The sequence below is a fragment of the Dunckerocampus dactyliophorus genome, chromosome 14 (genome assembly GCF_027744805.1).
Source record: "Dunckerocampus dactyliophorus isolate RoL2022-P2 chromosome 14, RoL_Ddac_1.1, whole genome shotgun sequence".
Classification (NCBI taxonomy): Eukaryota; Metazoa; Chordata; class Actinopteri; order Syngnathiformes; family Syngnathidae; genus Dunckerocampus; species Dunckerocampus dactyliophorus.
Genome location: NC_072832.1, coordinates 14165497 through 14193147, shown reverse-complemented (window position 1 = coordinate 14193147; position 27651 = coordinate 14165497). Strand labels below are relative to the sequence as shown.

The following is a 27651-nucleotide window of genomic DNA, read 5'->3' as shown; positions in this document are numbered from 1 at the left end:
CAAAAGGTGCTATCTTGTAAGCTGTGCGTCCGATACAGACATAAATACCTGGAAATGAAAGCTGAAATGCTGTTCTCAGCTCTCGTATCTGCCTTTTGATATCAAACCCAATCACCATATATATATATATATATATATATATATATATATATATTAATCTTTTTAAATGAACATGCAACTTTCATTGAATAGTTTATTGTATGTTATATGTATTTTTATTCCGTTATATTATATTGTGGAAAGGCTACTTGGTAATCCCATTCTGTTGTTTTCACGTCTAATATTGTTGTATGCTAATGCAGTGAGAAAGGCTTGAATCTTCTAATCTTATTTAGCTACACTACTGAGTGGAAAATATTAGAAACCCCTCATAAGCCAGTGCAGTTCTATGCCACCGTAAACTGTGCCTGCAATAATAATTATAACTCTCTGAGCATCCTAAACAAAAAATGTTGGTAATAACAAACATAATTATTAAGGTGCTCATTAGTGATATATGTTCTTGCCACACCTTGGATTTCAGCTTCTCGATCTGATGCTCAATATCATCAATGTCCTCTGTGTTCTCCAGGCGCTCATACGCCACACTCCGTGTGCCTTTTATCAGATTTAAAGGCAGCACAGACATACCGTATGCCTGAAGAAGAAGAAAAAGCAAAGCATTATTGTCAGACTGGGTTGTTGGACATGGAGCATGCATCCACCTACACATTCCCACCCCCTGCCACAAACTGTGGAGCACAGCGAGCTTTAGACGAAGGTAAGCAAATATACACACAGTTGAGAAAGGGTTTTGACCACCCCATTGCCTCCCATGCTGTTTCAGTTTGGGCTGAGAATTATTAAAATGGTAGAATGTATAATTGTGCTAAAACTACTTGTGAATTTGCTGCAACCATTTTGTGGAGCTATCACTGTTTAAAATCACCATAATGCAATGTACAGCTTAACAGTGCCCCCATGTGACAGCACTATTGCCTCCACCCAGAATGTGATGCATTTTTAAATACATTTTTTAGAAGAAAAATCTGGGTGAAAGGAAAGTGCATCAAGGTACAGCATCAGTAATGAAAGACATTAAGTGGAATGACATGAAGTGGAAATTTGTACACCTTAGCGGACTGGCACACAAACATCTAAACAAATACAGACAGGCTATACAGAGAGGGAGAAAGCTATTAGCACAAAATTCAAAAGGTGCTTTTAAATCTTTTGCCATATGGGCTTTAATCTCCTGCAGGGATGTTTGAACTTTAATTTAAAATGAGGGGCACCTCTAAAACCTGACAACATAGCGATCAATACAAATGACTATAACAGAGGCAAGTCAATGCTCTCTTACTCACCCTGTCATGTCTCGCTTTTACAAATGTAGCAGAGAGCCATTTATTGCCTCATAATAAAACAAAAGGACACGTCTGTGCTCGGCATCTTTCAGCCTTGACAAACATGCTGCCCTCTTTCCTCTACTTTCCAAAAGTCAGCCTGTATTTTTTTTTAAACAACTTTTAATAGTTTCTGCATGTTATGAAGCATTGACCGTGTCGCATGGGATAGTAAGAAAGGCTAGACTATTATTAGTCTCGACTGTGGATCTGTGCTACGGGCGAATGTCGCCTCCTGCAATGAATCATGGAGCTCTTAAGGCCAGAGCATGTCCAGAATTTCAAATACACTCATAAAAGGAAAACCTGTTCAAGATCCCTGGAGAAACATTCCCCTTTCCCTCATGTGCAACTACATGAGAGAAATATCAAAGAGGGAAAACACAGGTGCCCCAATGTGGGAGTCAACATGAGAAACTTATATGAAATCCTGTGTGCTCATTAAAGTTATTTTAAACCCACTACAGTTAAAAAATAACCAAAAATAACTTCAGGAGGGGGTGGGGGGTGGGGGAAGGATTAGGGTTAAGGAACTGGCTGAAATTAGTGAGAGTGAGCCTGTTAAATTGGATTAGAAGGAACTACAGTAGGTAGACACAGCTGTCCTTCATAAGCCTCCTCTTTTCTTTCCTTATGGTCGTATGGTCAGACAGGGAGGAGGCATCCCCTACATTCTCAATATCCTTTGGAGGCCAATCTTGTACAACCAAGCTAATTAAAACTGCCCAGGATACAGGGTACATTAGACTAATTTAAACTAACCAAGCTAATGACATTTCAATATATAATGCTCTACAATAAATAGCCTTGTTGATGTGGCACATAAAACATTTTCTCTATAACTAACAAATGTTTCCAGCGAGTCTGGCTTAAGACACTTCTAATAAGGGTTTTCCAATTAAGTGTCTATCAATGATGAATTCTCTCTAGTTGCTATCATGCTGTGTTGGAGTAGATGTGATTGGTGTTGGTCTCAAGACCACTTTTGACAGGTCTCCTGTCTTGTCTTGGACAAGTGGGATTTATTCCCAAGACCAGTCAAAATCAAAACTGCAGGGACAGCAGTGCTTCACATGTGCACTGTAGGATTTACACAGTAATGTTTATATTTCGTGGTGGAACCTGGATTTACAGAGTACGATTGATCCTGCAGTGGAGTTTATGTCATCATTTTACATACAGTTCAAAGAGAAATCATTTGGAAAGTGTTTTACAGTATAAAAGTGGTTTAGCTGATTTCCAGCTGGTAAAAATATATCTTGTTTGTGTATTCATAGGATGTTTTTAAATTTCATATATTTTTGCAAATCTTACCATACAAGCTTTAACCTGATCATGGTCTTGACCTGCCTTGGTCTTGTTCTTGACTCTTGGTCTTGACATGGTATCTGTTTACATGGCCTTATATATGGTTTATTTGGGAAAGACCTGACTGACAAGCAGCAAAGCAAATGGTGGTCCAAGAATTTTACAAAGTACTATATTTATACAACCAGTTTGAATTCTTGTTCTTGACTCTTGATCTTCCCTTGGTCTCTGTTTTCTTCAGTACAAGATAACTATCTTGACAATACACTGACCAAAAACCCAGAAACATTTGGCTCATTTAGGAAAGGCCAGAGTGACAGGGTGTTGAAGATTAGCCGCAAAAAGACTAACAAATTTTGTGCAGTGTTTCTGTAATCTTTGAACAAAATCTTAGAAAAACTGGCTGATCTGCAAAAGCAGACCAAAATGACCAGCCTTGTTACGAGTCAACGTGGCAGTCAATTGCCAGCAAAATAATTAAGTCTCTTCCGTGGCACTTATATAATTAACTTCTGAGTGCGTTACCTGACACCTACTGAAAGGCGACGAGCAAAGACTGTAATCTTTTGACAAGAAGCTTAAAATTGTTTCTCTAAATGGGAACTGGCACAACTTTCACAATTGGTTCCACCAAAAGCTCATTGTAAAAGGGGTCGTTTAATCTTACAAACTTCTGTTTATGAAACTAACAGTGTATCAGCTTTTGCTATGGTGGTACTGTATTATATGTGATTTTGCATGTATGCTCCCCTTACGGTGTTGAAACTTCTGTAAATTAATAAGCCTAAGAGGATTCTAATACACAGTATGTAGGAAAAATGTGACATTGCTGTGATTCATTCAGTGACAGCACCTACGCAGGTCAATGTTGTGATCTGTTATTAAATCAACAGGCCTTCATCTTTACCATTTAAGGTCAGCTTTTGCATATTTAGGGTGTAAATGATCGAGCAAGAGGAAGGTCAAAATATAATTGAGCCATTTGACACACATCGATATGCAAAGAAAATGCTTTTAAATTAAGCCACTGAAATTTCACTTGATAGGATGAATGGCTGGATGTACAGTTTTAAAAAAATAGTGAACATATAGGTCGTAGTAACACATTGGACTCCTTTGTAATCTCCATAATCAAAACATAAATCTGGATTGGAGCTATATTTCCTATGGAAGGTTAAAATCTGTTAGACAGTTAGACAAAGCCGAAAGATAGTGCTTACATGCAGTGATAAGCGGCAGACTTTATAGTGCCACATTGTGCACCTCTATTGTCACGATAATATTGTGTTCATTCCCATTTGAGCGAGTTAAAAGACAAGACTGCTGCAATACTATTGCTGCAAGCAGTACCGATTTGAAGAAATAAAAATAGCTTTTACAGCAGGTAATTGGAAGAGTCAATGGCAAAAGAGGGGGCAGTGTAAATCTAAGCAAAGCTCTAGCCTCAAAATGCATTTGGTCATTATGCACTCTATTGAAAACTGTGAGAACAGTGGCTAAAACCCCAGTTGAGATGGATTAGCGATGCTAAAGGAAGATTGGTTCTACAACTTACTAGGTTGTGTATTATTCATCAGGAGCTCCACATTCGATTGTTGTGTAATTTGTCAAATGGGACTATGGGCTCAACAGAAATTGGATAGATTGAGGTTGGCTGTCACTTTCACTTTTACTCCCAGGGTTGATGCTCAAGTATTATTTTTCCCGCATTTTGGTTTCCCTCCAGCATGGTACTCCCACACAGAGTGGTGCCACCCCATACAGAAAATGTTCAGTCTCTTTACCAAGATAACTGAAAAATGGACAGTCTTAAAAGTTGCGCAGCATTTTTTCTTGTTGAAGAATTAGGAAATATGGCAGAATGTCAATGTCAAAATAAAGACATATAGTCATAGACACAAAAACTGACAGCTGATAAGACATTTCTAGGTCAACATACTTTCTAAAAGAAAATACATCAGTCTGATAGACAGAATCACAGATCTAACAAGACTTTTAATGAGAGGGAATCAATAAGTAAACCTCAGCAACAACTTTTGTCATTGAAATATGTATGTAAAACCAACTTAAAATCTGAAAACTCAAATCAAGGGGCATGACACTGGTCTCAACTCACTGTGTAAGTGATCACTGCCAACATCCCAATCAAGGTCAAGGAGCTGATGGAGAAAGCCAGAGCAGTTAGACCATCTGTAAGTGGAAAGACAGGATGGCAATTGGATATACTGTACAGTGTATAGTTTGACCTTGTTCTAAAGAGACTTTAGTTGAATCCTGCAATACACTCATTTGAAAAAAACCTGTAGCATTGCCATTATTGCATCTTTTCATTAGGAGAACCGTATTACAGGTACGCTACTTGATTTCCAAGAGGATAAAATGGTAATAAATGTTGTGTATTAATTTACGTCACACAGTCCCCACAATGAATTTGGTCCATGTTCATTACATGAAATTATTTGAAGTAAAGCCACTGGATGAATCCACTCACATCACATACAGCAATATTTTTAACTCAAAGGGTTTACCTTGAACATTATAGAATTTTTTTCAAGGAAAAGTATCACATCCACTCTATGCAAAATTGTCAAACATTTACATTTGGTTTCAACTTTAGAAAACAGTGCAATGCTTTTGTTTCTGAGATGTAATACATAGATTTATCTGGATGAGCTGGACACAATCTAAGTGGACCATTGAAACAGAACCCATAAATAAACAATAGTGCATTACTCGGACAAAGACAACCAATTTCTACTTGCAGGTTTTATGACAAATCAACTTATCACTAAAAAACGTAATACTTAGGACGATGCTGTCTGGCTCAGCTCCTCCAAAAAAGGTGGGAAAAAAACGCTCCAAGACAAAGTGTCTTTACATAGCAGCAGTTGTACTGCAGTGATAAGCTGTGTCTAATGTGAATAGCATAAAAAGCACAATATTGTTGAATCTGTCTAAAACACTCCCACATTTAAGGGAAGTCGAAAGAAGAAGAAAATGAAAGACAGAAACTAATTTCCCAAACTAAATCCCAGGCCCTTGCTGTTGGCAACACAGGGTGTTGTACAGTACATCAAAGTTTCATCATGGTCGCAGTATGTATAAGAAGTGGTGAGACGTATTTAAAATGTTATGGGAATTTGCACATATCCAATATTGTTTACTCCATCCATCCATTTTCTGTGCTGCTTATCCTAATTAGGGTAGCGGGGGTATGCTGGAGCCTATCCCAGCTGACTTCAGGCAAGTGGCGGGGTACAAACTGGACTGTCGCAGGGCACATATAGTCAAACAATCATTCACGCTCACGTTCATGCTTATGGACAATTTAGAGTCTCATGCATGTTTTTGGAAATTGGGAAACCGAAGTACCCGGAGAAAACCCACGCACGAGGAGAACATGCAAACTCCACAGATTCGAACCCAGGTCTTCCGGATCTACTGACTGTGTGCTCAACATGCAAACCACTCATCCACCGTGCAGGCCTAATATTGTTTACTGTGTTGCCATAAAATCTTTGCAGAAACACAGCGGGTCTCTGCGATTACTTTCAGCATAGACACAGATGACTGTTAAAACAGCTTGATCTGGGAATATAAGTAGATTGAGTTGAAAAGTGTCAAGTCTGATTGAAGAATAAAGGGGACCACCTATCAGGCAAGGGCAACAGTAGGTGTCACAGCAGCTGTCAAAGCTGGAGTTAGAAGACAGGGATTGATGAACAGACTGATAGACTCGCTCCCCTGTCAGGATCCCACCTGTCATAGGGTTCTGTGTAAAATGCTACACAGTTGCCGCTTTCCAGTTAGCCCTCGTGCTCTCAGCGGCAACTTCTCAGCGCAAAGACCGCCCGTCAGCACAGGCCGAGGTGGTTCTGTGCTTCTTTCTCCTTGACAGGGATGTTCATACGATTAGAGAATAGTAAGTTGATATTCAGGGCTTGGATAATGTGTGCTGGTTATAGCATATAGCATCTTTATTTGTTGTTTTGTTTGGGGGCAGAGGTCTTACAAGCTGAAGGTCAAAGGAATTAAAAAGTAGAAGATTTCAAACACGGGCCGCACGGTTAGCATGTTGGCCACACAGTCACAGTCAGGAGATTGGGAAGACCTGGGTCCGTTGGGCATTTCTGTGTGGAGTTTGCATGTTCTCCCTATGCATGCGTGGGTTCTCTCCGGGTATTCCGGTTTCCTCCCACATTCCAAAAACATGCATGTTACATTAATTGGCGACTCTAAATTGTCCATAGGTATGAATGCGAGTGTGAATAGTTATTTGTCTATATGTGCGATTGGCTGGCAAACTCTACTTTCTCTTTTGTACTGCATTACAGTCATCCATCGTTTATAGCGGTTAACTGGTTCCAGACCAGACGGCGATAAGTACATTTCATTCAATATTAATACATAGAAAATGTTCGTAGATAGAGCATAGAAAACCTCTATGACTTTCTAAATAAAATCTTTACCATTATTAGAGTCCTGTAGACATGAAATAACACCTGACCTCTACACTCCTATTATTTTTTGTTCACACCACATTGCTCCACTGTAATGCGCAGGCTACGGGATCAATGCAAGGACACAAGAGAACGGTCATGGCTTCAACCATCAGCAAGCGAGCAAGCTATATAGTTAAGCTCCAATTTATTTACTGTATTCTAAACTTAAGGGTTTAAAACGGAGTGGGGTAGAGGACAAATCAGCCAAAAACATACCACTTCCACACAAAATGGATGGAGAGCTTCTTTTCACTCTGTCATGTCGGACATGCCATGGCTGACTTCATGCCGTGTGACGGTAATCTAATGTCATGTCTCAATAATGGAAAATGACTGAGGCCGAGTGGCCAGAATACTACATGTACCTTTGTTTTCAATATTTTTGACTGATAATACGCCATAGTCAACCAGTGATCAAACAGTGATCATTTAATTTTTTTTAAACTGATATTGCGAGGGACGACTGTATATGCATTATTTATGTAAAGTGTGTGGTTTTGTTGTTTCTTTTGTTAAGAGTTTTGTTTTGTTGTGTTTGTTATTGGTGATCATTGAAATAAAAGCAGTAAGAGAACCACAAGAACTCCAAATTCTAGATTTTTTATGGGGTGGGACCATCACTTTGAATGTTCTGCACTCCTGTTTTCAATGCCAGCATCAGCTTGCTAAATGAGATGTGCCAAAGCAGAGGTCTTTGCAGATGTGGCAACTTCCCATAGCCAACGTCATGTTGTTCTTAAGATGCCAAATGACTTGTAACCAACTTAACAGCGCCTCTGCTGGTGGCAGCTATGCAACGCACCCCATTTTGCCTCATGAATATCAGAAATTCAAGACATGAGTAATCACTAATCATTTCTATAAATGATCAGTCAATCACTTAATCAAATGGTATGCACATTGGAATGCTATTTTGCTTTTTGTTTGAGAGTATAAAAAATGCTGTGTAAATTATATTGCCTCATATTAAACATGATGAAATCCTGATCCATCTGAATGTATGAAAATGTCATAACCTTGCTTCACTCTGAACACCACTGAAATGTTGTACAGTATTTTAAGCCAGACAGGGCTGTATTATGGATAGTATCCCATCAACCTACTCAGCTCATATTCAAAAGGATAAAGAAAAAGACTACAACCATAGTGCACAAAAAAAGAATGTTATCAAGTTGAAAGACACCATGCGATTGGCTGGCGTCAAGTCCAGGGCATTTGCCTCTCGCCCAAAGTCAGCTGGTATAGGCTCCAGCATACCCCCGCGACCCTAGTAAACGAAGACAAGCAGCATAAAAAAATAATGAATGAAGCTGAATGAAGACAAAAGTACAAAAGTATTGAGGAATGTCTATAATGATGGAAATGTCTATATGTGGATAGATCGAGTATACAGGAGACTATAAATCTTAGAGAGATTTGAATACAGTAGACCAAAGTACTGCTTGTTGCAGGTTGAGAGGTCTTTGTCTGACAAGCCAAGATGTTCGGGGGTAACAGCCATACTGGAGGAGGTATGCGCTTTACTATTATTGATGTTCGAGAATGAAAAGATTTACATTACTTCCACTAAGACACTTTATTCAAAAGTATCCAAGTATCGGTATAAATAGATAGAGGTCTCCAAAACATTTGTGTGTAATGAGGATGTTATAAAAGAGCTCATTTTTAAGTCATTAAGTTACGATGACCTTAGTGACCAGTCATAGCAAAGCAGTCAGCTGCATTATGTGGCAAACGTTGCTTTCCTTAACACAATTAACCTCCCATCTGGAGAGAGAAGGGAGAGAGGGAATTAGAACAGGGATCACCCTCTCATTTCCACCACGGCAACCTGGAAATGTTCCGCTGTGCCAAGGTAGCAAGGTTAGAAAGAATGCATGGGGGTCCACTATTGTGAAAAGAGGCAGATGGTTTAACTTCCTCCTTGATCCGCATATGGCAAAGGTCCAGAGGCATCCTAGGTGTCCACATTTGGCATTTTTCCTACATTAGCATGTTTCAGAGCATATTAAACAGCATTCCTCTCAACAAGTGAGCACACCTGAGGAGTGTGCAGTCACAGTTTTGTGATCAATGTTTTCAATTTTAAATGCAAGTTGTTGGCCACTTTGCATTCCGTTTGTTTAAGGTATAATGGGGAAAAAACAGCCTGGGAGATGTCTTTGACCAGATAATATGACAAACAGATGGCCCCAATGCAATTCTTAAAGTATTCTATACAATTTACTATAATTGCTTTGATGTTATGTTACATGCAGAAGATACCTGATTGTTTTGAATGTCGAGACAGGAAATTGTAGAAAATTATATTTCAATGCTGAATTACATTTTTTCTTACACAACAATTTTGCTGCAGACACACAAGTATGCTCATATGTACAAGACACACCAACATATTTGCTGCACTTATAAGGGATAGCTTGGATTTTTTGACATGAAGTTGGATGACATCCCCATCAGCATTGTAGTCCATTAACAGCGACTTACACCTCACTTGGTCTCCTAAGTCCAGTTCTGGTCAGATTTCTGTGATGAACGTAGTTCCACTTAGTTGCTGGGGACATTTAAGTAAAGAATTTGGCTTCTCAAAACAATATGCGTTCAAAAGATTAAAACATTTGCATCACAAAAATGCCTTCTCAAAAAAAAAAAAAAATCAACCCTCACAAAACGCTCGGCGTTGTATTTGTCTCCCGCTGTATCCCTGCACAATGTCTCCTGTGCGTTCATGTGTATGTGACCAAGAGACTAGCATCTTCTTCCGCTGTGGAACACATATGTAAACAAGATGGCTAGATGCGAGCGTCTTCATCACATACACAAGAATGCACAGGCGACAGTGCACATTAATACAGCGGGAGACAAACATAACAGAGCGTTTTGTGAGGTCTGATTTTTTTGAGAAGGCATTTTTGTGATGCAAATGTATTAATCTTTTGAACGCATATTGTTTTGAGAAGTCAAGCTCTTTACTTAATTGTCCCCAGCAACTAAGCGGAACTATGTTTTTAATCACAGAAATCTGACCAGAACTGGACGTAGGAGACCAAGTGGGGGGTAAGTCACTATTAATGGACTACACTGCTGATATGTCACGCAAATTCAAAAAATCCAAACTATCCCTTTAATGCTTAATTAGGTGTAAGACCGTGTTTACACACCCAAAGAGATACTTGGTGCACACATTAGAGCAGTCTGGTAAGCATTCACAGTAGCATTTTTGTCAGAGCGCCAAAGGCTGCACAGTAAAGAACATGTGCATACAGTAAGGACTTGATTGGGCAGGTTTCATGACATTATAGACACAACTCTGATATTCCCAACCAAAATGCCATCACTTGGGTTGAATATATAGGTTATTTTTATATTCTGCAATGTTTATCAGCTTAGGTACTAGTAGAGCAAACATACAATAGTTAGATTTACGCACGCTGAGGAAAATTCCAAAGTTTGTAAACTGTATCAGCTGATATGGAAAAGAACAGCACTTACGGCCACTGCCAAGCTCCTCAAAAAGGTATTGAACTTTCTCCCACTGGGTGGCATTCTGTTGCGGTGGAGCCTCAAGTGGAACAAATGCGCTGGGAAAAAAAAGTGAAATTGTGACAATTTCGGTTTGGGTGGAAACATTTGGACTTTTTTTTTTCCATGTAAAAAAAACTGCCCATAACAAAGAATGTGCGTCTAAAAGATTTTTACCTTGTGTAAGTAAAACCCTGTTTACACCAAGAAATTCAGCTCAGTCAGGTTTCATTATATGTATCCATATCATACCACTTAATGTCAGGGTGCCATGGCACCTTTTTTTTCCCTCTACGTAATCTAAAGAAGAATTTTTTCTTGCCGAGTGAAAGTTTTTCTTTTTGCAATTGTATACATGTGGCAGTGAAAGGTCAGAAACCATTTAAAGGTTAACAAAAGCCTTGTAAGATCAAGCCAGAAGCTGTAGCGTGAACTGTCACCCAACAAAACGCTGGTGTCTCATGGTGGGAGACAAGCAGTCCAAGGGGAAAGCGATCAGTTGGTAAAAATAGGATAGGGGCAACAATTGGCGTAACAAAAAGCCAATAGTTTTCAATGTGTGAAGAAAACATTTGGCTAAATTGCATCTGTCTTCAGCAGATCACTCAATCTCAAGACACCAGGGAGTAAAAAGTATATGTTTGTATTTTTTAAACAATTAAAACAAGAGCAGCTCTTGCCTTTAAAATAAACAATCTGATTGTGTCAGATTTCACAAAGAGACTTCATCATTTACACGAAAATGCAAGCTCTTCCAGATAGAATAGGTAAGTAACACTTTTACTCCTGACACACAGCTTTGTCTTTTGAATGTCTCATCATGGCCAGGAAAATGGCACTGTAAAAGTTTGACGAGCTCTTCCTCTCATGCAATGAACACAATGGCATATCCCCATCCAGCTATCAAGCAGCAAAAGAAGCCATCATGTGTCTAACTTACCCAATTAATAGCAGCACCAAACAGACAATGGCAAATCCAACTGTGTACTTCAAAGCGTTCCTGACTTGCTGCAATAAAAGAAACATTTAACTAGTCAATCATATCCATGAAAAACAGTATAAATCATTTTAAGTGACAAAAAGAAGGTTGGTGGTGGTGGTGGGTGGGTGTCTGGGGGGTGTGACTACTCCATTTGGCTTAGGAATTTTGTCATTCCGATCAATACTGAGTAATACGCTATCTACCCAATCAGAGATAATGTGGTCGTGCTTGCACTCTTCAAGATGCTTTTAAAGTAACAACCAGTCTTTTGAAAAGTACCAGTGTCGTCTTAAAACTGACGCATGGAAAAGAAAAGCAGCAGTGTGAAAGCTGCTGATTTTTGCATCACTTTCTGAAGACATACTAAAACATATGTAACAGATGCCAGCTAGTGTGGCTGTGTGAGACCACCCTGGTAAACCTCACGCCCTGATGCCTTAAAGAGCCGCACTGGACCATGAGTTGACAGCTCTGCTAGCGCTACTCAACCCTGATTTAGTGGGGATAGGTGGATGTGGGTTTGCTAGTACGACTACTCTTGAGCATTAAGGCCTGCATCACACTGCAAAGATGCTTGTTGATTTACAGGGTCATTTTTGAGCCATTATTAAATCAGAAGACACCCTTGTGAGCAGTAATAAAGTCACAATATAGTCAGTAACTTCAAAGTGCAATGTAAAGTAATTACCGAGCATGTGTTGACGTTGTCATCGTCCCTTTCTTCATAATAGAAATAAACAAAAGGGATCCATAGAAAGACACAGAACAGAATGATGGAGTAAAGCGCTGTGGAGAGAAAAAATGGGGGAAAAAAATGTAATTTTGTCATCATTTCTGCAATAAATACACAGTGTAACATCGGTTAGCGTGTTTTTCAGTTAACATTGAAAATGTACGCAAAAATTTTGCTTCAATGTGCGTACATTTTCCAGTTAGCGTACAATATGGCGCACGTCTTGTTGTGTTATTCATACACTGTGGGAGTCCAACTGTGTGTTCTTAATGTATTTTTACCATGAAACGTCCTCGTTAGCAGCTTGCTAATACCCAGGCCCACGTCGCTCTTGTAAAAGAGATTTTTAATCTGAGTGAGTTTTTAACCTGCTTAAATAATTTTAAAAAAAACATGAAAACAGGAACTGGAAGTCAGCACCATCGCCGGTCTATGATGTAACCAGTGGCTGACTCTGCAGTTAACGGTTATGCCATAAATCTCAAGCATGTTCACACAAAATACATTTTTAAAGCTTTACATGCATAAAACAACACCATATGCATATAATTGATGACTGAAATAGATAAATCAACATTTAAGGTTACTTTCATCTTGAGATAGACACGATGCAGCGTTTATGCAGTAGTGTCTCACCTTCGTTATCAAATGCTGGTGGCACTTGCAACTTTCTTTTGCTCTATTTTGGGTTATTTTTGCAAACATGATCAAAAGAAAAGCAGAGACTTGAGGTGAGAAACACTAATGAATTCAAGAAATAACTCATGGCAAAATGCAAAGGTGGTGTCCATGTTGATCTCGCTGCTATGTGTCTTTGGAAAGAACCACATCTTCAATGACGGTAAAAGTAACATCAAACGTTCATTTGTCATTTATATGTATTTATATGCATTTTTAATTGTTTTATGCATGTAAAACTATAAATTAAAACGTGTTTTGTGTGGCTTTATGGAACGGATTCATTGGACTTACATGATTTCTTACGGGAAAAATTTATTTAGTAAAGAGTACGTTTTGGTTGGACTCTGACCTTCTGGTACAGATTAATGGCACCAACTAAGCTTCCACTCTACTGTATATATACATATATACCGGTCAAAAGTTTTAAAAAACTAGAATTTCTCTGGAGAAAAAAACAAACTACATTTTTAAGTGTTAAAATGGTCTATCTTCCATTGTTAATTGCCTTTTTGGTTGGACATTTTTTAGCAACAAATTACTTTCTCCAGTTCAATACTGTTCAACGGATGCTCGCGAGGGTATAGTATCACAGTGTGTTCCAAACACTGCTTTTATGCAGACAGAAGAGGTAGTAAGTACTCCAGAACGTGGAACACCTGTAGGAATTAGTATCACCAACTGCCAAGGCTTGATCCACCTCCATTTCTGCAGAACAGATTTCAATTTTTTACCCATTTTGTAGGAGCTGAAACAGCCATTTTTGTATAATTCTGAAATATAGATAATTTTTATTTTTTGGGTAACCTTAAGCTTTTTTTTTTTTTTTTTACCTCTGGCACTTCACCACTTACCGTTGTACCATTTCAAGCTATTCATTGGACTCAAACAACTTGAATATCTATAAATAACTGGAAAAAGCTAAACTTTTGACAGGGAGTGTACATACATACTGTACAGTTAAAAATTCTCAAACATTGCACTCAACATTTCGTCTTTCTATAAAACTTTGTGCTGACAGAGAGACTTTTAATTTAATACATTCTCTCAGGACCTAATGCAGATCAATACATATTACACCTCACGGAAGCCTGAAATTGCTATAAAATGTACCCAGTTAATCCAATTGCAATGATGTGATATTTCCCTTGACAGATTAAAAAGGCACCAATGAGTACACGCCAATTAATTTCTGCGAATATTTTACCTTTTCCGCATTTCCACAATCTTACACTAATATAATTCTTCTACTCAGTCAGTTCATTAAACTACAACTGTCAAAAGCTGATAGTATGTGTTTTCTAATAAGTATATCATATTATAAATTGCCGCATATCATCCAAAAAAAACTTTTCTTTGCAAAGCAAAAAAAGGAACTGTGAAAACAAAAAAAAATTATTACCTCCAACCTGTAGATGAAGCAGGGTTAAAAAATATTTGTCTTTATTTTTCTCAAGCTGCTGCACCTGCCTTGAAGTAAAAACTTTGAAAAGCGCACTTCCCTCATTAACATGTCCAAACTGAAATACGTTGCTTCCATCTTTAAAAACACCACATCCGTGAAACAGTATTTTGCATTACTGTTGTTGCTATTCCCATTAGAAAGGAAAAGATCTGTAAAGAAAAAAGATATGCATGCTAATGCATCACTGACCACATTATCTGGAAAGTGTCCGATGACAACATAGAATTTCGAAATCTGTTAAGGCTTCAATGATGGGCCACAGTAAAATGTCTGTTGTTCTCCTTTTTGTGTTTTTTTTTTCTCTTTAAATGCTTTGAGATCAGTGGTCATTTTCCTGCTCAGATGACTCTTTTATACATGTGTAGTCATCTGAAAAACACATCTTTTATGACAGTGACATACAACATTTGCATGAGTCAAAAGACACGTTTTTTATCCTACAAAAAAGGGCTTGCCTTACGGGGATATGAGTATGAAAGAGGAACCAATTTTACTGCTTTATAATGGGACAATTCCCAGGGAAGATTGGGCGAAGCTTCTATCAGCGGCCTAAAGCAACGCTAGCAGTTAGATGTGCCATTTTTTTTTATTTTTTTTTTTACAATTAGAATGTTTTTGAGCAGGCCCATTAGATACTCTGGGAACACTTTGCCAAGTGTTTACAGGGACCACTATTGTTTTCTGGAGCAATATTTATGTGGGGGTTTTTTCAGGACTTTCGTAAATTGCAACCAAGTCACGTGGGTGTCATGAATTACTTGCTCCATAAGTACGATACACTTGCAACCCCCCTGATACCCTACTTCCTCTACGTGCCAAAAATTGAGGAGCCCATGCGTGTGGTAACACGTACGTCGGGATGTAAGTCCCGCTTTAGTTAACTCAAAAAACTTTGGTTGCTATCCACAAATATGAGGATGGCTTGTTTTGGAGTTTCTTTTTTCATGCACAGCAGAGTATAATTGAATATCTATGTTTGCAATGGTTGGTCAGACAAAACAACGGATTTTAAAACATTCCTGTGAGCTTCAAGCAACTATTGTCTGCATGCTGTTTTGTCAACAATTTTAAATGATTCATAGTCTGGTGTTTGGTAAGTTTGACTTCATTTAATCATTGAAACAGTGGATGATGCCAATCCCTTCTGACAGGCAAAGATGTAGTCAAACAAGTCACTTAAAGTCACTTAGGGTGTACTCGCACGAGGCCATTCGTGTCGTGCTGGACTTGGCCGCGCTTACCCCTCCCTCTGCTGGCCCCCATTGGCCTGCGCTCACACTAGCTATTCAAGCCATGGCCTGTTTGCTGGCCCCACCACTGTTTTACTACAATTTCTCGACTTTGGAGATCATTTCCAGTCTTATTTTGAGTCGCTTTTATTATTTCTATTGTGGAAAGTGTCAGCTGTCATGAATTGCCTGCGAGAGGAGCGATCGCATTAATTACATGATGATGATTCACTATGCTCTCAAATATAGTCACGGGTGACCGGGAGTGCTGTGGGTGGGCTTTTCCAAACATGCCACATTGTAGGTGTGAAGTGTCAGGCACAGTACGATTGGCCCAGTGTGTGTACGCCCTTATTAACCAAATCTGTCTTACGATTCTGCTACCAGTTGTGATAGGCTACTTGATCACAAATGTATGTACTTTGTCTTAGGGAGATGTTTGCTGAAACACAGAGACAGAGCGTGATAACAAGACGGACCATTATTTTCAGTCTTTCTGCAGGTGTTAATAAAACTGCTGCTTGTACTGAGTGGAGCGTTTTTTGTGTCCTCAAAGCCATCCAGCACAAGGAACAATTTATCCATTTAGAGAGTCATTTGTATTTCAACCCATTATCCTGCTGCCATTGGCGTGTTTAACATTGCTTTGGGCAGCTTTAAAAAAAAAAAAAAAAAAAAAAAAAAAGCGCACAATCGCCACTGACTTTTTAGAGTGTCAGAGGCAATTCCAAAATTGGGATGCAGTATATTCTCCTTTGTGAAAGCATACTCTAACTCTCTGTCAAACTGTCTTTGTTTGCCTCTTTACAAGAAACTAAATGTTCAGAAAAATGTAGAAAAGCCAAGGTAAGTAACACTTAAGACCCGGAAAAACTACTTTAAGCTAATGGTATTTTTTTCAGAAGTAAACGGATGTCGCTAAAGACAGAAAAACCATGATGAACATGTCTTAGAGCACTTGATCTCACAAGAGATCCATCCATCCATCCATTTTCTATACCGCTTCTTCCTCACTAGGGTCGCGGGGGCATGCTGGAGCCCATCCCAGCTGACCTCGGGCGACAGGCGGGGCACACCCCGGACTGGTCGCCAGCCAATCGCAGGGCAAATATAGACAAACAACCATTCACACTCACATTCATACCTATGGACAATTTAGAATCGCCAATTAACCTCACCTGCATGTTTTTGGAATGTGAGATCAACATAAAGAATTACCGGTGCTCCATGGACATGCTGCACTTACAAACTTTAAACCGCAGTAATTGCAATGTATTCGTTTTTGTAAGAAATCCTCCAAAATGTTGATGACAAAATGTTGGCATGAAAGAACAAGGAGCAGAGAGACATTCTCTACAGCTACAATCATCCAAAATTTTGATTGTTTTCAACTTAAATGGCCATTCGGGCTTAAAGAAACGTTGACACATGGGACCCTCCAGGTCCAAAATTGTTCCGGAAAATATGCCTTATGTTCTATGGTCGAGGGTGACCATAGAACTGAGAATTATTGCAACGTTGGAAAGCGGTACAAACGACTTGCCTGGCTGCTCAGTCTAATACTGTGTGGCTGAAGTGACAATAAGTCAACATCATTTACAAATAGGACTGTGCAATGCAAAAGTCAGCCCTGTTTAGGGTGGTTTAAGTGACAGGACTCAACCCCCAGGTACATGCAGAAATCCACCAGTCATCATTAATTTACAATTTACATTATTGCTTGTGGGAAACTTGATTTTGACATATGACAAAAAGGTTGCAGGTTGACAAGTGTCCCACAACGCATTGTGTTTGACTTTAGATCTGTACGGTGCCAGTAAAAATGAGTCGCAGATACAAAGACAGCTATGATAAATTACATAACAGAAGATTATGCTCTTAAATTGTAGTCACAGTTGTATTGTAATTGTAACGAACAATATATTTCAGCCGACATCTCTCCTGGCAACTATTTCATTCACAGCATGGGCATCACACACAAAATTTTGTGAATCTCAACTAGAGTAAGCAGTTTCAAACAGGCCCTTTTTGAAATGGACTATATTTTACAAAATGTTCTCTCTGCAGCAGACAAATAAATGCCACAGTCATAGCGGCTTACTTTTTCTAGGCTGTGATTGTGACAGGACATTATTTTCAATAAATACGTGCTTATTGCTCCACTAAGATATCCATTTACACTCATTTACAGCCAGACAAACTGAGTTTAGATGACGCAGGGAGCAAATAAGTAGTATGCAGTCACTGGCACATGCTTGTGGGTTAAGGCAATGGGTCAAATTAATCATAATACTATGAATATTAACATACTGAGAGAAGGGGTCATACTGCATTACCATACAGCATATGTTACTCTCTAAACAGATCTTCCACAGGGAGAAACAAATGTCCGGGGATAAAAGTTTAGAACATGTAGACGCTCTAACACAGAGCAGAGGACTCTAATGAAATGACATCCTATTTTTGGTATAACATTTTGCAATTTACTTCTGGGGAGGGGATAAACAACAGAAACATTTCGCTGGTTCTTGTGCATAAGTAGAAGCTAAAACCAGCTTGACACCTATATAGTGTCAGTTACGGACACATTGTGAAAACAGTACTTTGATGTTACTTGGCAACTAATTTTTCAGTTAGCAATTAATCAAAGCAGCATCAGATATATCAGAGTGCAGCAGCATCCCTTGCAGCTCCATATAAGGCTTAATGAGAAACATTAGACCCTTGTCCTCACCTCACTGTGGCCGTCCACAAGGGTATTAGAAGCTAGACTCTTGTCCCTTGCTGACAGGTGAAATATATTACATTTTATGTGAAAATTAAATGCCAGGGGACATTTCTGTCTGAGACACTCTCTGACAAAGGACTCCTGAGAGTGATGAAAATATCAGTCCATGCAGGCACTTGCTGAGCGGTATGCCACAATGACAAGAACTTGCATCTGTCCTAAACATCTAGGGAGAGACCATGTGGATAACGTTGTATGAGCCAGGATTGGAACGGTTTAAAATGCCCATTAGTACCGGTCTCAGGGGCCCGATCAAACAGGATATAATTAAAGCTGGTCATAAGGTGTGAGAAAAGGTTATGACAGCGGCCATATACCTCTTCATGTTGTATTTTTATAACAGATTATTTGATATTAGTGTTGTATATAATACGGCATTGGAGGCCAAAAAGTTGTCAGAATCTGCAATAATTTGTTAATATATATACTGAATAAAGAATAAGACTTGATAAAATAAATGCTACAAATGCGAACCATTGCTTGCATATTTACTTGGGGCTTTGGCCAGGGACATATTGAAAATGTGCAATAAACAAGGATTTTTTTAATTTAAGGCAATTGGTTGACATGGTTTTCCTCCATTTGTGCATATTATTTTGATCCTCCTGTTTCTTATGATATTGTAGTGACGAGCGTATCATGTATGGTTCTAAGCTGTGATTCAGCGTTGGGCAATAGGGGGCAGTGGTACATGACTGCTAGTTACAGCCGCCGACCCAAGAGAGAAGAAGATGCCAAGCCGCTTTGGCCGGATTGAAATGCGGAGTGCATCTTGCTGTAAGGTATACAGTAGGGATGTCCCGATGAACATTTTTTGTCTTCCGATCCGATTTTTTATGCTCTTGCCGATCCGATCTTGACCCTTTTTTGTTTGTTTTTTAATAATAACAAGATTTTGTTACAAACATGAATTTGTGGAATTTTATATGGTTATGAAAATAGCTCTTCAAAACATTAAAAATAATCCAACCAAAGTATTGCTAAATGTACTTTTTTATTACACAGAAAGACCAACAATATTGTTTGGCTTTTGTAACAAAATTCAGTTTTTCTACCTTCTCAATTAATTTTACCAGCATAAAGTGTGTGCTATTTAGGTTACTGAATAAAATGTCCATGAACGACAAGCAAAAATCCTTACATTTATGTATATTTATTTTTATGAATATGCAATATATTATTGCCCCATTTTGTCCAGCATTTTGTGCAGTTTAGCTAACTTTTCTAATGGGATGTCAGCCTCAGCACACATAGCTACCAAATCTTCTACAAACTGTAATGCCCGTGCTTGTGATCAATGAAGATGCAGTCACAGATGTAATTCCAATCGCGTTATTAATGTAAGATATTTTTATGACACCCTTGTTTTGTTTACACAATTAAACAAATGTGACAAAGAGCGCTCTTATGTTAAAGTCCGGAAATGTGTTGTGTGTTGAGAATGGCAATTGACGCTGATACGAGCTGGGTGCAAGAATAAACGTGCCTCTCGTCTTTTTTCCTCTGCAAAATTCTTAAAAATGGGTGTAGAAACAAGGTTAATACTGCCATGCTTTTATTTTGACGCTTATTTTGCAGTGAATAGAAAGCCAGTGCGTGCACGATTTAATGCTGTGTAACTAGACAGTAGTTACAGTATGTTGTGGCACTGAAACTCCCGCTGATTGGTCCTCGCCTGGGCGACAGCGATGAAAAGTTGAAACATTCTCAACTTTCTGGGTTTGCGTCGCATAACACGCATGAGCACAAACTTTCACACGCACAAATTTCTCGTGTCGCTTGGCTGGATGGTGACACGCGATAATCACCCTATCACTCAGGTTCCATTGAAAATGAATGGAGTAGAGGCGATGTTGCCACCCATGTGTGGCGCCCATTAAGCGGGTACAGTAATAACAACACGGTGGACTGGGACTTGATGAGTTGACATAGATGGGACCAACTTAGGTGGTGCAATGCCTTTTCTAGATACCTCACAGTGTAGCCATATATATATATATATATATATATATTAATACATAAAATGACATACATACATATGTACAAACATTAAAATAAATGTCAAGAAGATTTCCATACTTTTGCACTAAATTTAAGAATGCATAATTCTATGGAACCAATCTGAATGTATATTGTAATGCAATTACTTTTAATTTTATATACACAATCTACTACCACTATTTCTCTTTCAACCCATGACCTTCTGTTGAAAATGAAAATTTCCATCATCTCAGTTGTTTGTGTTGTTGCTAAAAGGTGCAATTACTTTTTTGAACTGAAGCCCTGTCATCATGTCCACACCAGACACTAATGTGTCAGGGGACTTAAGCCACACGAACACGGATATTTTCAAAAATGCACATTTACCCCACATATTTACAACTCTGGTGTTAAAAAAAAGAAGAAAACACAATTGTAAGTTTGTTGTTTTTTTTTTTTAATGCTCTGTGGACTTGGCTCTAAACATTTGGGCCATGTCCACATGACATTTTTTACTGAATAGTTTAAATACTTTTTTTTTTTAGATACTTTTTAAATACTTCCATAATTTTTTTCCTAGGTTTTTGTTCTTAAAAATTGAGCTGTTGGAAAACTCCAGCCAAAGTGGAGATTTTCAAAAACTCCGCCTTCGGCATGTGTGTGGTTAAGTCTCACACAATCCTCATGTGAGACATGAACGCACATCTTTGTCTTTGAAAAAAAACATTCATGTTTCCTGAGCTCCATGCGTGTGTGTGTTGATTTTAAAAGATAATGTACATGTCATCGTACATCTAGTATATCTAGTAGATATATATACAGTATATACGTGTTTTTAAGTGGACAGATCTTTTTTGAAAAACTGTTTGGAGAAAGACACAGGGTGAGATGTGGCAGCAAATTATAACTTTGGCGTACTCCGGGAAGAAAAGTGCTGCCTCGTTAGCATATGGGTCCATAGTTTTATGACTGAACAGCAAGTTGGACACACCAAAATAAAACAACAGTTTGTAAAGATTTTCCTAATCTTTAAAGAAGCACCTGTCTATTACATGCGTGTAGGTGGTTGTAGTCTATTTACTAGAGGATAACATCCTTCCCAGCTCCTCTCCTGCAAATGGCATTGAAAACGGGAGACAGAAAGCCAATGATTTATTTACAGGGCTTAGGGGTATTTTACCCTTTTGCTTAACAGTCTTATGCATCACTGCTTTGAAATAGTGAGCAGTTCAAGGAAATAAAATAATAAATGGACAAAGCTACAAGATTGAATGACGAGGCTTTCAAAGTCAGGGTTCATCAAAGATCACAAAAAAGCTATTTGAGCTCGAAAACCGAGGTGGGTGTTTCAATAGCAACCATTCATTCCCTTTGTGTGATCTGACCAGCACGTCATATGTGACTGTGAAGAGGAGGATGTTTATGTGACTGTTTAGACATCCATTCATAAAAGAATCTTTAATTTCTATTTTATATTTAATTTCTATTTGCCCTATATGCCATATCACCCTATGCACATACTAGAATCCTGCGTTTTCTTCATATAGACACTTAAAATACTGCACCCAAGTAGTTCCAGTAGCATTAAATGGCTTTTTATATGCCAATTTAGTATATATTCAGTTGCCAAAGAGACAAATGGACAAAACCACTGCAACTTGAAAGGTTTGACTTGTGAGGCAGCTTTGCATCCAACACACATGGAGCTTGGTCTCCACCTACTGGTAAATAGGAAAGTAAAGGTCTTTTCCTAAACATCATTAACAATGTAGTGAAAAGGGCAGTGCATCCAATAGGGTCCTATTAAAAGAAAAATACTATTTGCTCAGTTTCAGCTGGCAAGTCCCCTTCTATATTGTCAATGTTACTGATGTATACACGAATATAAAAATGAGTGACCCCTAAATGACTTTTGACTGCCTGAACATCTAAATGTAAATCTAAATAGCCTACAAAATAGTCCGAGCTGGTATCCATTGCATATGGATCTAAATATGACAGTAAATGCAACCTGGCTAGGACAAAAGCAGCTTCAAACACTTTCATAAGAGCGATGAAAGAATGATGTCTTAATATTCAGCATTTCCACGCTACAAGTGCATTTGCACGGTAACGAGGAATGAATGCAATTGCCTTAATAATGAGAAAAATGCTGAAATAATAATGTGAGTTATCATCATCTCACACATCGCTGGTACCAATTGTGGAACTAATCATTTGAATGCTCACTGAGCTGAAGGCTCATGAGTTAAGCAGAGGAATAGTGTGACATCGCAGCCATTTGAATTCTTGAGTTCTTGTGTGACTTAAGGGGGTTTTGAACTGCATATTGTATGACTGGTGGGATGGTGAATTTAAGGTGCATAATGACATTTGTCACTATATATATATAAACTCCAAACTACTTAATTAGGCTACCTGGCCGATATTAGCATCAGGTAACCTTAACCTTAACTCCTAATGACAGCTCAAATATTCTACATTACAGTAAATTTGGGGGATCATGGTTACTTTCTGAAATGAACACACTACAATTAAACACCTAGTGGTATTGTTTGTATTACAATTCTAAACATACAAGAATTAACATACACATTGTGATCACACATAAAAGCTAGGAACACTAACTCGACTAACCCATTTCCTACAAGTTTCTAGAATGCATGAAACAATGACAGAAATTGTGCCTTAAAAGATACAGTCTCAGTGATTCTGGGTTAAATACTCCAAATTACTAAAGCAAATAATTGCATCCTTTGATGTTTGACAAATTTAACTACGGCAGCATAAACATGCGTTCCAGGCAGTTTGGCCAATAATTAAATTAAAGACTAAAAGGATACATCCTTCAAGACTAAACCCTCTGAATTATTCATGTGTTGTGTCTGAATGAAGGAAAGTTCCTATTTCAGGGTATGTTTAATCCTAAATACAAATTAAATCTAATTTGTATGTCTAGAGGACAATAGATTGTGGTTTCTTGGATGTTGCATAAGCATGCGCTGAAAACGGACTACGGAAGTTTATTGTCATAAGGCCGGTGGAATTAGTCCTTTGGATTGAGCAGTCGAAAGCAAGCAGACAGCTTGTCATTTCTTAACAGACGGCGCATAACAGTGTTGCTTGGAGGCACTTTAGGCTAGCAGCTGTTGGAAAATGTGCGATAGCGTCTCTGGAATGGCTGAATTTGCTGTCATCAGAGACAACAAACTCAAAGCCAAACAGGCAGGCCTAACATGGAGCCGTTTCAGTGCCACTGTAGTTTTATGTTAGCAAGTGATAAGCAAAAACCCTTTGCCTATTATTGCTATCATTGATAAATACTTGTGTGATGTATGGGGCATTTTTTTGCATTCTTTCAAAGTACTTTTGAGGCTTTATACTGGATTGGATAATTACAGCATGTCTGATTATTATTAGGCATACCAAACGAGCGGTACTGAAACAATGACCAGCACTCGTCTGTAAATGTCTATATGCAGTATGTATGATAAAACAGATTATTATGATACAATGATAATATTTCACTCATTATTTAGTGCAATGTAATTACCTACAGCTTATGTAATCTGACCAAATCTGATTTATTTCCAAAAAGTGGCTTCATCTTGGGAATGATGAAAATGTATTTGATTTGGTTCATTTCAGTGGATTCAATGGAACATAAGATGTAATGCAAACACAACGATATGAGGTTGACAATGTGAGAACAAAAAGAAACTTGTAAGACCAAGTGTCAGACCAGATGAGATTGTGTTTCTACAAGTTGTCATGTCAATGAGTGACTGGCCTCAGCTGTTATGATCAACTCAGAGGATGTACATTCAGTCAAACACAGCAAAAATGATTGTGATGGAAGAAAAATACTCTTCTTATGAAAAGCCTCGCGCCACAGCTAAGTGTTCTCCATACAAAGACAAGAGAAGAGGAAGCACATACTGTAATATCCGTACAGGACCGTATCCTCAATCTGTGCTCTTGTCTCATTGTTTGCTGCCCATTCCTGAAATAAAATAGTAAGAGGTCAACCAAACTAATTAAAAACATGTCATTAAAAACAGAGTTATGTATTAAGCAAAACCAGCAGAACAACTGCAGAAATATTAATTTATTTTTTTATCTGGCAAATTTCAACAGGAAAAACAACCCAACCCACACTAAGCTACAATAGACAACATTCAAAACAAGATGTCCTCACACACTCCCCCCCCCCCCAACAAAAGTGTAACAGAATTTATGTACGGAGCCCCCAAGCGGACATGGGGGGGGAAAAAATTGATGGGTTAAAAAATATATATATATGTATGATATGCCTGTTTACTTATAGGACAAGCAGTGCAGAAAAGCCAAAGAATTCAATGTATGGATAGTCAATGTATTTCCTTTCAAGTACCAGTACTCAACGAGATGTGTTCCCAGCAACACTAGCTCGGACCAGACGTTACCATTTTATTTTCAAAAGACAAGCAGTAACCATCACCGAATTGAAAACGTGCTCCTATAGTTAAAGTATCACTTTATACACCTCTACATTTGTGCAATCAGGGATGCGCAAATGCTGAAGATGGAACTTAAATGATACATTTCCACCAGATTTCGCTATGTGGGGGCAAGCTATGACTGGAAGCGTGTCCTGTAGCTTCACGTAGTTTTGCGTTATCTCGCAAAATATTTGCGAGATCTGGCCATCAATTTTTTTTTCTCCATGTCCCCTCAGGGGCTCTCTATTTATGAGCCACGAAATGCATTCAGCTTTTAAAATGGACAAGAATAACCATCCAAACTGTCCCATTTTTGATGACAAACTGGTTCAAATCTAACTTAGGAAACCCAGTTTCTTAGATAAGATGTTAGTGGAGCTATTAGCAGAGCAGATACAAACCTTATAGGTGCCATTTGGGTACTTCATGAAGGAGACGAGAAAAATATCCACTGGTAGAAGAGCTGAAGTTATCAATGCGATGGCCAGTGCGCATATTGCTGTGATTGTTGAAACAACTTCGCTTTCCTGACGACTTTGAAATTTACGGATGTAGACCCAACAGAAAGAAAGGATGACCTGAACAAGAACAAAATATATATGAATGAATGTTAGACATATTTGTTCAGTAGTATATATCAGTAAAGTAACTAAAGAGTCCAAAAGACTTGCAACTCGACTTGGACTTTCACATTGATGACTCAGGACTTCACCTAATGCGATCGTTATGTAATTTCCAGCAAGACAACACATTTTCCCACAGATTCTGTCTCATTGAATGCATCTATTAACATCCAATCAAGTTTAAGAACAAACAACAAGGGTGTGGATAACATTTCAGTGCAGTGACCAAATCCTGAATGTTATCTTTTCTGTGATTATTTTGGTCACACTGGCCTTTAAAGAAAAAAACTAACTTTAAAACTGCATTCATTGTATTTGTCAAATTTCTAAGTGTTCTATACATCTCTGTGTGGAGTTTGCATGTTCTCCCCGTGCGTGTGTGGGTTTTCTCCAGGTGCTCCGGTTTCCTCCCTCATTCCAAAAACATGCATGTTAGGTTAATTGCCAACTCAAAATTGTCCATAGGTATGAATGTGAGTGTGAATGATTGTTTGTCTATATTTGTCTGGCGACCAGTCCAGGGTGTACCCCGCCTCTCGCCCATAAATTAGCTGGGACAGGCTCCAGCATTCCCTCGGATAAGGATTAGCGGCATAGGAAATGAATGGATGGATGGATGGATCTATTCAGACATGATACCTGTATTTAATGACAAATGAGCGCACTGAGTGGAGATGTGCTTTGTAAATAAAGTGCCATTTAAATGTTGGCAGTGCTCTCAGCAACTTTGCCATTAAATTAAGTTTTGCTCAGTTCATTTTCTGCTAGTTGTTGAAAAAAAGTTAAATAATAAGTAATTTTAAAATTGCTATTTGTCTTCTTTTTTTTTTTTTTTTTGCAGACGCAGCAGTGGCACGACACTGTGGCGCCAGTCCGCCACAAGTCTCTGATTCTCTTATTGATCACGGCCAAAGAAAGTTGCAAGTGTCAGAATTTTGATAAAGAAGGTGAGAAACACTATTTAATTCAAGAAATAACACAGCAAAACCACTAATCTCGCTGCCTCACATCCGTCTTTGTCCACAATCAAGTCTTCAATCAAGGTAAAAATGGCATTAAATGTTCATTTAGCGCTTTCATTCGTCATTTATATGCATTTCAAATTGTTTTTTTGCATGTCATACTGGAATTGTAAAACTATAAAAGTGTTTTGTGTTAACATTTTTGGGTGTCCAGAATGAATTGATTGGATTTGCATTATTTCCTATGGGAAAACTTGATTCAGTTGAAGTGTGTTTCGGTTTGAGTCAAACCTTCTGGAACTGAGGCGCTAACCAATGTTCCACAGCATATTTGCACTAGCTGTTTAGTCAATGAATTTGCAAACATTACACAACACACAGACACAATGCCATGAGAGACAATGTAGGGAGAAGAGATGATTTAAAATGACAAGGTCATATTCAAGGCACTCAGGCAGTAAGGAGCGAGGACACTGCAAAATAAAGTCCCTTTGATAAAAGGGCTTCCACTCACATTCAGGATCAATTAAAAGACAAGCAGCCTTAAGTCATCTGCTTGGTTTTTTACCATGTAATGATACTGGCTTTGCATCTAAATAACACCAATTGTTGGTGGGGTAATGAAAAAGACGATTACCAGGGTTGTAAAGAGAAGCATAGCAAAAAAAAAAAAAGGTCAATTAGGTCGTTTGTAAGATGTCACTTGTTAAAAGTTTATTCAAACTATGTGCACGTTTAAAAAATATCCAAAAGTTGGCTTAAACAGATATGTGTACAAAAAGAAATGGCTTTGACAAAAGAGATTTTACTACTCCCTGAGGCTCTGGTCACGTGAACGTAACCCCTGCTAATGAGCACTAAGCCTATCAGCTGAGCTGTTTCGAGAATTCATTTAGAACTACTACTGTACTCTTAATTTGTCGAAAAAGAGAGTGACTGAATGATAGTAATTTACATTAACCTTTACTCAGACCACTTCACAATAACATGGTGCATTAACCTCCAACAAGAAA

General features: G+C 38.4%; 1 protein-coding gene across 2 annotated transcripts in view; it reads right to left on the bottom strand.

Moving 5' to 3' along the window:
* Positions 1-27651, bottom strand: part of lmbrd1 (LMBR1 domain containing 1) — a 58825-nt gene that overhangs the window by 30768 nt on the left and 406 nt on the right. For both annotated transcript variants that reach the window (XM_054798040.1, XM_054798039.1), the window contains exons 2-8: positions 25455-25631; positions 24512-24575; positions 12388-12485; positions 11658-11725; positions 10688-10776; positions 4810-4883; positions 512-637 (exon numbers count right to left, since the gene is read on the bottom strand). In XM_054798040.1, coding sequence (XP_054654015.1) covers positions 512-637; positions 4810-4883; positions 10688-10776; positions 11658-11725; positions 12388-12485; positions 24512-24575; positions 25455-25631 — 696 coding nt within the window. The remainder of the gene's footprint in view (positions 1-511; positions 638-4809; positions 4884-10687; positions 10777-11657; positions 11726-12387; positions 12486-24511; positions 24576-25454; positions 25632-27651) is intronic.